The 13,427-nt window shown below is 46.1% G+C and overlaps 2 protein-coding genes across 2 annotated transcripts in view; one reads left to right on the forward strand and one right to left on the reverse strand.

The window, feature by feature from the left end:
* c2cd2l (c2cd2 like) overlaps positions 1-13,427 on the forward strand; it is a 663,422-nt gene that overhangs the window by 277,622 nt on the left and 372,373 nt on the right. The window lies entirely within an intron of this gene.
* dscaml1 (Down syndrome cell adhesion molecule like 1) overlaps positions 1-13,427 on the reverse strand; it is a 601,890-nt gene that overhangs the window by 13,070 nt on the left and 575,393 nt on the right. Inside the window, exons 26-27 of the mRNA XM_078198958.1 lie at positions 9,531-9,686; positions 3,782-3,812 (exon numbers count right to left, since the gene is read on the reverse strand). Of these exons, the coding sequence (XP_078055084.1) occupies positions 3,782-3,812; positions 9,531-9,686 (187 nt within the window). The remainder of the gene's footprint in view (positions 1-3,781; positions 3,813-9,530; positions 9,687-13,427) is intronic.

Consider the following 13,427-nt stretch of genomic DNA (forward strand, 5'->3'; position numbering starts at 1 on the left):
CCCTTTATGAAGTTCATTCGATACCATACTGAATAAAAAGGACAACCAAGTCCCAAGTAATCGCCAATGTTGGCACAAGTTCCTGCAGATAGCAGTATAAAATAGATCTGAAAATAAAAACTGGGTTTGCGTCCCATGTGAGACCCTCCCTGTATCCTTTATGCTTTTCTCGATATGCGTTTCTCCATCTTTTTGGTAGCGACGGGGTTATCGTTTGGCTAGTTTTCTTCCGCGGTGTAAGCTTGCATAAACCTCGGGGTCGGAGTTCTGCAACTCTGAAATCTTTTACTGACGTCCCCCTGTTTTAAATTTGAAGGGGCCTTCTTTGGAGTCTGATCTTTTAAAAGCATTCTGCTCCGCTCGGAGTCTGACTTCCACTTTGAGCGGCGCAACAATACATCAGTGTCACATCTAATGAGAGGCGTCGATTCATCTCGGGAGTTTCTTCTTGTTCTTTGAACACAAGAATTTAAATGATTTTTGCAGCAGAAAGCACGACGCAGAAAACCTGCCAGGGTAGAATGGGGGGAGGGGCGCCCAATGGCCTTCTGAGGCTTGCTTTGAAGATATTGATGAAAAATCAACTGAAAATCAAAGAAACCTTCCTCTAAGAGATTCCACATCATTACACAGACGCTAAGAGTGCTTCTTCCCGGTGAACCAGCTAGAGTTCAGTGTTACTGTTATTGCCTCATAAATTCTCTGTAAAAGATTGAGGGTTCAAGTGCCACTTCAGGGGTTTATTCACAAAACCTAGGCGGACACCCTGGTGCTGAGCACTGAAGGGCTGCCGCACTGTCGGGACCTATTTCCAGATCACAGAATCCCACAGTGCAGAAGAGGCCCTTCGGCCCATCGAGTCTGCACCGACGCATGAAAGGTCCTGAACTGCCCACCTAATCCCACTTGCCAGCACTTGGCCCGTAGCCTTGAATGTTATGATGCGCCAAATGCTCATGGGTGCGGGGGTGGGGGGTGCGCGGGATCGTGCCCCATGTCTTCCCTCTCAGGTGGATGTAATAGATCCCATGGCATGACTTAGAAGAAGAGCAGGGGAGCTCACGATGCTGTCTTGGCCAACCTTTATCCCTCAATCAACATCACGGTAAAGGTTACCCGACAAGAGGGAAAAAGCATACTTGACCTCATCCTCATCAACCTGCCTGGCGCAGATACATCTGTCCATGATACTATCGGTAGGAATGAGCACCGCACAGTCCCTTTGGAGACAAAATCTCACCTTCGCATTGAGGATAACTTGAATCATGTTGTGTGGTGTTACCACTGCACTAAATGGGATAAATTTTGAACAGATCTAGCAACTCAAGACTGGGCATCCATGAGGTGCTATGGATCATCAGCAGCAGCTGAATTGTACTCGACCCCAATCTGTAACCTCACGACCCTGACATAACCGCCACTCCACCATTACCACAAAGCCAGGGGATCAACCCTGGTTCAATGGAGATTGCAGGAGGGCATGCCAGGAGCAGCACCAGACATACCTAAAAATGAGGCGTCAACCCGGTGAAGTTACAACACCGGACAACTTGCGTATCAAACAGCGTAGGCAGCATGCCACCACCAGAGAGTTCACCTCCGAGTCACTCACCATCCTGACTTGGAAACATATCGTCATTCCTTCACTGTCACTGGATCAAAATCCTGGAATTCCCTCTCTAACAGAACTGTGGGTGTACCTACACTGCAAGAACTGCAGCAGTTCAAGAAGGCAACTCCTAAAGGGCAGTTAGGGATGGGCAATAAATGCTGGCCTAGCCAGTGACACCCACGTCTCATGAATGAATAAACAAAATTATTTCATTGCTATTGAGGCACCTTGCTGTGTGGATATTTGCCGCCATGTTTCCTATGTTAAAACAGTGACTGCAATTCAAATGGACTTCATTGAGTGTAAAATACCCTGGGACATCATGAAAGGCACTATATAAATTATTGAATGTAATTTTTAAAAACAAAATTTTTGTTGAGTGATTTAAGTTTTCAATAATTCTGGACATCCCACTATCTGATGAGAAACTCATCATGTGGCAACTCAACAAGCACAACCTCTCTTTGAGAGCATCCTTCACTTCAGAGCGCCTTTGGTAAAACCATCAAACTGGAGGCCGCAAAGACTGAGAGATTGACCCAAGATCATACTGTGCATAGATCCCTGAAAGTTGGGAATCAAGTAGATAAGGTTGTTAAGAAGGCATATGACCCAAGATCATACTGTGCATAGATCCCTGAAAGTTGGGAATCAAGTAGATAAGGTTGTTAAGAAGGCATATGGTGTCTTGGCGTTTATTGGTAGGGGGATTGAATTTAGGAGTCGTAGCGTTATGTTGCAACTGTACACAACTCTGGTGCGGCCGCACTTGGAGTACTGTGTGCAGTTCTGGTCCCCACATTACAGGAAGGATGTGGAGGCTTTGGAGAGGGTGCAGAGGAGGTTTACCAGGATGTTGCCTGGTATGGAGGGGAGATCCTATGAGGAGAGGCTGAGGGATTTGGGATTGTTTTCGCTGGAAAGGCGGCGGCTAAGAGGGGATCTTATTGAAACATATAAGATGATTAGAGGTTTAGATAGGGTGGATAGTGATAGCCTTTTTCCTCTGATGGAGAAATCCAGCACGAGGGGGCATGGCTTTAAATTGAGGGGGGGTAGTTATAGAACCGATGTCAGGGGTAGGTTCTTTACCCAGAGGGTGGTGAGGGATTGGAATGCCCTGCCAGCATCAGTAGTAAATGCGCCTAGTTTGGGGGCGTTTAAGAGATCCGTAGATAGGTTCATGGACGAAAAGAAATTGGTTTAGGTTGGAGGGTCACAGTTTTTTTTTAACTGGTTGGTGCAACATCGTGGGCCGAAGGGCCTGTTCTGCGCTGTAATGTTCTATGTTCTATGTTCTATGTTCTATCATAGGCACAGAAAGAAGATGCTTTATACAAGATAGGAAAGAGGGAGATAGGGACAACTGGAAAGGAGACTGAGGCTAACTAAAACCCCGCCAGGCAGTCCAATAAAAAGCCCCAACCCCCCCAGTTTGTGTATCAGTGGCTGTGGGACTGGGGGTTTGCAAATGCTTTTAGCATCACTTCAAAAATGGCAGCTGCAGTCATAGTTTCTTTCATTTCCTCCTATAATATTGTATGTGTAGGTACCCTGGATGCAGATACTCTCGGTGCTGATACCCTTGGTGCAGATACTCTAGTTGTAGATACTCTAGGTGCTGATACTCTAGGTGCTGATACTCTAGATGCAGATACTCTAGATGCAGATAGTCTAGATACTGATACTCTAGGTGCTGATACTCTAGGTGCAGATACTCTAGATGCAGATACTCTAGGTGCTGATACTCTAGATGCAGATATTCTAGATGCTAATATTCTAGGTGCTGATACTCTAGGTGCTGATATTCTAGGTGCTGGTACTCTAGGTGCTGATACTCTAGGTGCTGATACTCTAGATGCAGATACTCTAGATGCAGATACTCTAGATACTGATACTCTAGGTGCTGATACTCTAGGTGCAGATACTCTAGATGCAGATACTCTAGATGCTGATACTCTAGATGCAGATACTCTAGATGCTAATATTCTAGGTGCTGATACTCTAGGTGCTGATATTCTAGGTGCTGGTACTCTAGGTGCTGATACTCTAGGTGCTGATACTCTAGATGCAGATACTCTAGGTGCTGATATTCTAGGTGCAGATACTCTAGGTGCTGATATTCTAGGTGCTGATACTCTAGGTGCTGATAATCAAAGTGTCTCTTACCTTATCAGCATTTCTGCCAGGCTCTTTGCATCTGAAATATTTGAAAAAATGAAATCATTAAGTTCCGAAAAAGAAAGAAAAAGAATCAAACTCTTTAGTCCCCATCTGAATAAAATGGTGATAGAGGAGCTGCCTTTGAGTTTAATGCAATTTGAAATGTGGCCAGGAAGAGCACTGACAAAGTTTATCGTCCTTTATGATTGGCAAGCTTGAGTGACTGATTTTTAAAAAAAATTACAATAGCGACCAGCACTGCCACCAGCTGTTCTTCTCTGCACCCAGCTCAGTGACATTTAAATGGGTTACAAATCCATAGGAGTCAGCGGCCTTTAACCATCTCCTTCAGCTCACCACACTTAGCAAATGAGTGTCCCAATTTCAGCCCAGGCCCGGAAGGAACGTTGATCGTGTAATGCAAAACTCATGTTAGAAGAGACACCGTTTAAATATCACATCATGGAATGAGTTAGGCAACAGTGATGACTGGATGGAATGAGAGAAACTAGACAAAAAATGTATTTATTGACATCAGTTATCAAGAAGTTATGAATTTTCATGGATATGAACTTTTCCACATGAATTATCTTCTTATAAAAGGGCAAGGGATTTATTTTAGTTCTGTTGGGTGGAATGTTTTTTTACACAGAGGATAGTGGGTGCCTGGAACTCCCTGCCAAGGGAGATGGTGGAAGCGGATACGATAGTGAGTTTTAAGGGGCGTCTGGACAAATACATGAATAGGATGGGAATAGAGGGATACGGTCCCGGGAAGGGTAGGAGGTTTTAGTTAAGTCAGGCAGCATGGTCGGTGCAGGCTTGGAGGGTCGAAGGGCCTGTTCCTGTGCTGTAATTTTCTTTGTTCTTTGTTTTGAGCCCATATTATTCTAACATACATGGTAATGGTGTAATAGGTCTTCGGGGGCAGAAGTCCCGTCACCAGAATCCCTTTATTTACAATTCCAACAGCACAACACAGAGTGCTATCAGTCAGCGGTCTGCCTTCGGGAATGCCAGAGGAACTGACCCTCCCGGTTAAATATGAGGAAAAGACTTCCTGATTGGCCCAGCAATTGACTCCTTAATCAAGGAGTTTGTATTCCAATAGGCCAACCTCAATGGCCTGATTGAAATCATTACAAATGGATGGTGTAACATTGTTGAGTCGATAATTGCAATAAGATACATGTTAACCCTGGAGATTGCTGAGAGCTCGAAGAATTTACCTCGGGTGATTGCAGAGGTGTGTACAAACATGTAGGCCAATTATCCTGGTTTGGTGAGAACTCAAGGAGGTCAACACCATCCAGGGCAAAACAGCCTTCTTGTTTGACACCCTATCCACCATCTCAAACATTCACTGCTTTCACCATTAGCATATAATGTACGCAGCAAATCACTCAGGCTTCTGTGACAGAACCTCTCAAACCGGTTACCTACACTGCCCAGAAGGATGAGGGCAGCAGACATGTGGGAACACCACCCCTTGCAAATTCCCCTCCAAGCCACACACCATCTTGACTTGGAACTGTATCACCATTCCCTTACTGTCACTGAGTCAAAATTGTTCCTTCGCTGTCACTGGGTCAAGAACTGGAACTCCCTCCCTAACAGCACTGTGGATGTACCTACATAACATGGGACTGCAGCGGTTCAAGAAGGCAGTTCAGTGCCACTTTTTCCAGGGCCGTTAAGGCTGGGCAATAAATAGCGGCCTTTCCAGCGACACCCACGTCACATGGATGAATAAAGAAAAGTTTTTAAAGTTTTTAAACATTTAGCTCTTGGTTTTGTTTTTCATGCATTTTTGAAATTAGGTTGGGAGTTGAACATGCTTCACTTTGGGAACCCATCCACTCCTAGTACCAAGCATTCTGACCTCAGATATACTGCGCACTGTCAATGGCAACAGTATGAGATTTTCCCTTTCCCATACCTATGCTGTCTCTGGGTTTAATTTCCTTTGCAGACATGTTAAGCAGTGCACTGCAAATAGCACACTGAGACAATGAAACCCATTGGAGTCAACTGGTGTCAAACCGTGTGTAGGTTTATGCTTTAGAACCAATACCAGTGGCAACTGTGAAACAAGTGGAATGCTTTGTCTACCAGTAATGGTGGGGCTGGAGAAGGGTGAATGGTGAATGGATTGTTGCTGTTTGGAGGCACTCGTGGAGCCTGGGTGGGGCAGGACATATTCACAGAATCACAACAGTGCAGAAGAAGGCCATTCGGCCCATCAAGTTTGCACAGACTACAATCCCACCCAGGTCCTATCCCCTTAACCTGACGTATTTACCCTGCTAGTCCCCCTCACGCTATGGGGCAATTTACCAAGGCCAATCAACCTAACTCGCACATCTTTGGACTGTGGGAGGAAACCGGAGCACCTGGAGGAAACCCACGCAGACACGGGGAGAACGTGCAAACTCCACACAGACACTGACCCAAGTCGGGAATCGAACCCGGGTCCTTGGCGCTGTGAGGCAGCAGTGCTAACCACTGCGCCACCGTGCCATCCAAGTGTTCAACAGGCATTTGTATACCTGATCCATGACTGGTAATTCACATCTCCACTGTGGGCGTGGACCCATAAAGCTGAAAATCCCAAAACATTTCACATAAAAACCTCTAAGGCCAGAGCATATTTTTCATTTCATGAGTGTGGCTTGAGAATGCAGGGTGTGTTGGGAGGGTGGGGTGGGGGGAGGGGGGGGGGGCGTGATTACAGGGGACAAGGAAATTTATGAAGGTGCCATCTGTGAGAGGAGTAAAAATGTACAGCTGGCAAACCTTGGGGAGTTTCTGGATGGATTGGAATTGGACTTGGAGACAGTCTCGAGGCTTGGCCCATTAAAGAGTGCTCAGGGCAGAGGGAGTCTAAGCTCCAGCAAGGGATCACAGATGAAGGAAGTGGTTCAGCCTCTCTTAGTTCATCCATCCAGAGAAACCTGCCATCCTCCCCTCATTGCTTCCAACTGGCTCTTAAATGACTCCAAAGATTTTGTCTCCACCGTCCAAGGCAGTCATCCGACTCAAATCTGTGGCCATCTGGTCAGACGTGTCCTCCTTGAACCACCTGTGCTATGATGGCACTCTGTAAAGAGACTGGCGTCCAATTCCATCCCAGCCAGATTTATTCTCTTTGTACTTGGCATAGCCGAGGAAAACAAACAGAATAAGCGAATGGAATGTTGGCATTTATAGCTAAAGGAATAGAATATAAAGGTGAGGAAGTATTGTCGCAACTATACAAGGCATTGGTGAGGCCGCACCTGAAGTATTGTGCACAGTTTTAGTCCCCGTATTTGAGGAAAGATGTAGTGGAGGCAGTTCAGAGGAGGTTCACTGGATTGATTCCAGAGATGAGGGGTTTGTCGTATGAAGAGAGATTGAACAGTTTAGGCCGACACTCTCTGGAATTTAGAAGAATGAGGGGAGATCAAATTGAGGCAGGTATTTAGGATGATAAAAGCTATGGATAAAGTAGAAGTGGAGCGGATGCTTCCTCTGGTGGGGCATTCTAGGATGAGAGGTCATTGTCTTAGGATAAGGGGCAGCAAATTTAAAACAGAGTTGAGGAGAAACTACTTCTCCCAAAGGGTTGTGAATCTGTGGAATTCGCTGCCCCAAAGTGCGGTGGATGCTGCGACAGCGAGTAAATTTAAGGAGGAGTTAGACAGATTTTTAATTGGTAATGGGTTGAAGGGTTATGGAGAGAAGGCAGGAAAATGGGGATGAGGAGCATATCAGCCATGATCGAATGGCGGAGCAGACTCAATGGGCCGAATGGCCTAATTCTGCTCCTATATCTTATGAACTTATGAATAAAGGTACACCCCATCAGAATTCTAAAACACAAGTTCACTCTTAAGAAATAATTAGGTATCTTAGGTGCTTTATATGAAAAATAAAAACTCAGAACCCGCAAAGCTTCATTCAAGTTCCATCCCATCAAATGTACTGCATGCAATTTATATTGGGAGCTCTTCAAGCTCCTGAGGGCGGCAAAGACAAGGGAGCGTTTCTTCAAATGGACGCTAGCTTAGCATTCTAATGCTATGTATTTCACTCAGCTCTAGGTTTTGAATAAGAACCAGGAAACTCTCATTACATTAAAACCGGGTTTATTTCCTGAATCAGCTCACTTATATATTTGTTGCTTCATTATCTTCCTTACCCAGAAGGTATTCATTCACTGGCATTCACCAGCAGCCTCTCAGTCACTCTCGCAGCTACTCAGATTTCATCAGTGAAACCGCAGTCATTCCCAATGTCCACGCACGGTGCTGATTCCAATGGGGGGGGGTCCCTGGCTAGATCTCGGGATGAGAATGTTACCCTGGCTCTAGTTAAAAAGCACCAAAGCGACAGAGGATCCCTGCTGCTACTACATCCAAGACTCATAGAGTCATAGAGGTTTACAGGATGGAAACAGGCCCTTCGGCCCAACTTGTCCACGCTACCCTTTTTTAAAACCACTAAGCTAGTCCCAATTGCCCGCATTTGGCCCATATCCCTCTCTACCCATCTTACCCATGTAACTGTCTAAACGCTTTTTAAAAGACAAAATTGTACCCGCCTCTACTACTACCTCTGGCAGCTTGTTCCAGACACTCACCAAAATTGCCCCTCTGGACCCTTTTGTATCTCTCTCCTCTCACCTTAAACCTATGCCCTCTAGTTTTAGACTTCTCTACCTTTGGGAAAAGATGTTGACTATCTAGCTGATCTATGCCCCTCATTATTTTATAGACCTCTATAAGATCACCCCTAAGCCTCCTACGCTCCAGAGAAAAAAGTCCCAGTCTATCCAGCCTCTCCTTATAACTCAAAATATCAAGTTTTAAATCTTTTCTGCACTCTTTCTAGTTTAATAATATCCTTTCTATAATAGGGTGACCAGAACTGTACACAGTTCTGTACTGTAGACTGTTGTCTATGGGGCCCTCTTGGCCTCAGTTCCACAGCTAATTCCAATCAAATGAGCTATAAACTAGAAGCAGGAGAAGGCCATTCGGCCCTTCGAGTCTGTACCGCCGTTCATTTTGATCATGGCTGATCACCAAATTCCATATCCTGCTCCCGCCTCCCCCCCAACTCCTTTAGCCCCAAGAGCTATAACTAATTTCTTCTTGAAATCACACAATGTTTTAGTCTCAACTACTTTCTGTGGGAGTGAATTCTACACATTCACCACTCTCTGGGTGAAGAAATGTCTCCTCACCTCAGTGAGATGAAGAATGATTGAGGCGAGACAGTGGCAGAGTCACTGGACTAGCAATCCAGGGACCCAAGATAGTTCCTGAGGACACAGGTTCAAATCCAATTAATAAATCTGGAATTTAAGCTTGTCTCAGTCATGGTGACCATAAAGCTATGATGGATTGCTGTAAAAACCCAGCTGGTTCACTAATGTCCTTTGGGAATGGAAATCTGCTGTCCTTACCCAGTCTGGCCTACATGTGACTCCAGAGCCACAGAGAAATGTGGCTGACTCTTAACTGTCCCGTGAAACTGGCCTAGCAAACCGTTCGGTGTGTCAAACTGCTACAGATGAACTGCCACGGTTCAAGAAAGTGGAGCGTCACTACCTTCTCGAGGGAAATTTGGAAGAAGCAACATTTTGCTGGTTTTACCACCTCCTTCGGAAAAATAATCTTAAAAAATGGACTGCGCTCTGCAATCACCCCATGAATAATTATTTTGCCCTGAGGCTACGTCTCATTGTTCCCTGGCCGTCCCCGCTCACCTCGCAGTCTCTTCAGACGCTTCTCCTTCCGCTTTTTCCGGATAATGAACAGAAGTGCCACGGCAACCGTCGCCAGGATCACAGGGCAGGCAATGGTGAACAATTTCTTTACGTCATCTCCCTCTCCTTGCATCGATTTGATTGGTGGGATGGTGCCTAAAGTATCAAATAAATAAAAAAATCAACATCTAGATGGTAAGAGGTACCTGGAAATAAATTCCAAAGGGGTTAGGAACAGGCCAGGAACTTTAGCGGTGATATTGAGATGGTTTACAAGTGCCTTAGGGCTGAAATCAGACTGCAGAGACATTGGAATTATTTATAACGTATACATTTTTTATTTATAAATGACTTAAAATTGAAATGGCTGCTCGTTGTAAATGGATATCCCAAGACCGTATCTATGAGTCCAAAGATGTGCGGGTTAGGTTGATTGGCCATGCTCAATTGATCGTAGTGTCAGGCGGATTAGCAGGGTAAATGTGTGGGGTTACAGGAATAGGGCCTGGGTGGGATTGTGGTCGGTGCAGATTCGATGGGGCAAATGGCCTCCTTCTGCACTGTTGGGATTCTATGATTCTATGAGGGACTTATTTATATTCGTACATGAATATTGAGGTGAAAGAGCAGTTGGTGATTCTGTGAAGTTTCTTGGGACGCTTTGTTACATTAAAGATGCTATATAAATGCAAGTGATTGTTATTGCTCAGGTTGAAAAAAAAGATAAGTTGCGCTCGTCTAATGAATTTAACTCTGAAAAACGTGACGCTAAGAAGGTGAAAGAAGATGTGAACACTCTTCACTAGAAAGATTGGAGCATTCAAAACTCAGATCGATGGTTTTATTTGTTTGGGTAAAGTTACCAATGGCTGAGGAATAATGGTTAGAAAATGAAACTGAGAAGTGCAGATCAGCTCAAATTAGAGGAAGAGTGGGCTTGAGGGGCTGAATGGCCCCCTCCTGTCCCTAATGCTCCCTCGAATGGGTTCATCACGCAACCTGGAATAATAAAAGAATTTGGGGGCGACTGTCCAAAACCATGGGGGTGGCATGGTGGCACAGTGGTTAGCACTGCTGCCTCACAGCGCCAGGGGGCCGGGTTCGATTCCCGGCTTGGGGTCACTGTCTGTGTGGAGTTTGCACTTTATCCCCGTGTCTGTGTGGGTTTCCTCTGGGTGCTCCGGTTTCATCCCACAGTCCGAATGATGTGCTGGTGAGATGCATTGACCCGAACAGGCGTCGGAGTGTGGCGACTAGGGGAATTTCACAGTAACTTCATTGCAATGTTAATGTAAGCCTTACTTGTGACTAACAAATAAACTTTTAAAAATGATGGAATACCTTGATTTTGGAGAGATTGTGAAAATGGAGGGAAGGTAATCACATTAATAAAAAAGCAAAATTCTGTCCAATGTTCAAAGACGTGCGGGTTAGGTGGGTTGGCCATGCTAAATTGCCCCTTAGTGTCAGAGGGACTAGCTAGGGTAAATACATGGGGTTATGGGGATAGGGCTTGGGTGGGATTGTGGTCAGTGCCGACTCGATGGGCCGAATGGCCTCTTTCTGCATTGTAAGGATTCTCTGATTCTATGATACTGCAGATGCTGGAAATCTGAAATAAAAGCAGAGAATGGTGGGAAAGCGCAGCAGGTCTGGCAGCATCTGGGAGCCATGATGTGGAGAAGCCGGCGTTGGACTGGGGTAAGCACAGTAAGAAGTGTCACAACACCAGATTAAAGTCCAACAGGTTTATTTAAATAAACCTGTTGGACTTTAACCCGGTGTTGTGAGACTTCTTACTGAGCATCTGGGAGAACCAGACGCAGGAATTCTCCAGTCTCGCACACCCCGCTACCCCCGCTGGTGAGAACGGAGCACTTGGTGCTCAGCTAACTCTCCATTTGCAGCAGCGGGGCTGGAGAACCCCGGCCATGGGCGAGGTCGGAGAATTCCTGCCCAGAGTTAACGTTTCGACTCCGTATGACTCTTCCTCGGAGAACGACAAGGTGGAAGTTGGTGTGGTGGAATTCCCGGGATCATTCTGAGAGTAGTTTAGTTTAAAGTTTACTTATTAGTGTCACAAGTAGGCTTATATTAACACTGCAATGAAGTTACTGTGAAAATCCCCCAGTCGCCACACTCCGGCGCATGTTCGGGTACACTGAGGGAGAATTTAGCATGGCCATTGCACCCTAACCAGCACGTCTTTCAGACTGTGGGAGGACTGTGGGCGGCAGGGTAGCACAGTGGTTAGCACTGCTGCTTCACAGCTCCAGGGACCTGGGTTCGATTCCCGGCTTGGGTCGCTGTCTGTGTGGAGTTTGCACATTCTTCCTGTGTTTGCGTGGGTTTCCTCCAGGTGCTCCGGTTTCCTCCCACAGCCCAAAGATGTGCGGGTTAGGTGCATTGGCCATGCTAAATTGCCCCTTAGTGTCCCGGGATGCGTAGGTTGGAGGGATTAGCAGGGTAAATATGTGGGGATATGGGGATAGGCCCTGGGTGGGATTGTGGTCGGTGCAGACTCGATGGACCGAATGGCCTCTTTCTGCACTGTAGGGTTTCTATGATTTCTATGAAACCGGAGCACTCGGAAGAAACACGGGGAGAACGTGCAGACTCCGCACAGAAAGTGACCCAAGCTGGGAATCAGACCTGGATCCCCGGCACTCTGAGGCAGCAGTGCTAACCACTGTGCCACCTCAAGAGAGATAAAGGAAAAGAAAATCCAGAAAAGCTGGAAGGAAACCAGAAAAGGTACCGGAAATAACCATCGGATAGATTGCTATTTGAAGGAGTTTGGGAAAAGGGTACTTTCCCTCCTGAACGTTAACCTGTCTTTTGCCTTTCATAGATGCTGAAAGTTTTGCTGTGCATCTCCTGTGGTCACAGGTTTGGTTCTGAAACAAGATTACTGGAATATCAATGCTGACACATTTCCATTTATTGGAGTATCCCTTGCTCTTACAGGCAAACAAATGACACCAAAATTCCAGGCACCGTGCCCCACTCCCCTCGACGTGTTCCAATCTGGAGAAATATCCTGGAGAGTTTATGTTTCCGTTCTGCTTTTAACCCACGACCTTACATTTGGTTAAGATACACATTGGATCATAGAATCCCTGAATGGTTTCAAGGTGGAGATGTTTCTAATTTTAAAAGGACAAGGGGATATGCGGAACAGGCGGGGAGGAGGATTTGAGATCAGGAAGAGATCGGCCATGATCTGATTGAATGGCGGAGCAGGCTCGAAGGGCTGAACTTGCCTATTTCTGCTCCTTATTCCCACAATGCAGAAGGAGGCCATTTGGCCCATTGAGTCTGCACCGACAACAATCCCACCCAAGCCCTCTCCCCGTAACCCCACATATTTACCCTGCTAATCCCCCTGACAGTAAGGGACAATTTAGCATGGCCAATCAACCTAACCTGCACATCTTTGGACTGTGGGAGGAAACCGGAGCACCCGGAGGGAAACCCACGCAGACACGGGGAGAACGTGCAGACTCCACACAGACAGTGACCCGAGCCGGGAATTGAACCCGGGTCCCTGGCGCTGTGAGGCAGCAGTGCTAACCACTGTGCCACCGTACTTTAAATTTAAATTTTAATTTAAATTTCGATTTAAATTTTGCTAATGATTTGCAGCTGGGTGTCTGGGCTTTGCTTCCTGTGAATGTTAGTTGCCCTTATGTCTCCCATAGAAACACTGACCTCTAATAGCTGACTTGAGGTGCTTGGTAATACATTGAAACTTGGAATAAGCTGGTAAGAAGCGACAGGCATCCTGTGTGAGTACTTGGCCTCCACCCCCACCCCTTCACCCCCCACCCCGAGTTGTCATGGTGAACCGGGAGTATAGATTGCAGCCAAAAGCAAGGCTGGAACTTGCCACCTGCA

The sequence above is a fragment of the Mustelus asterias genome, chromosome 27, assembly GCF_964213995.1.
Source record: "Mustelus asterias chromosome 27, sMusAst1.hap1.1, whole genome shotgun sequence".
NCBI lineage: Eukaryota > Metazoa > Chordata > Chondrichthyes > Carcharhiniformes > Triakidae > Mustelus > Mustelus asterias.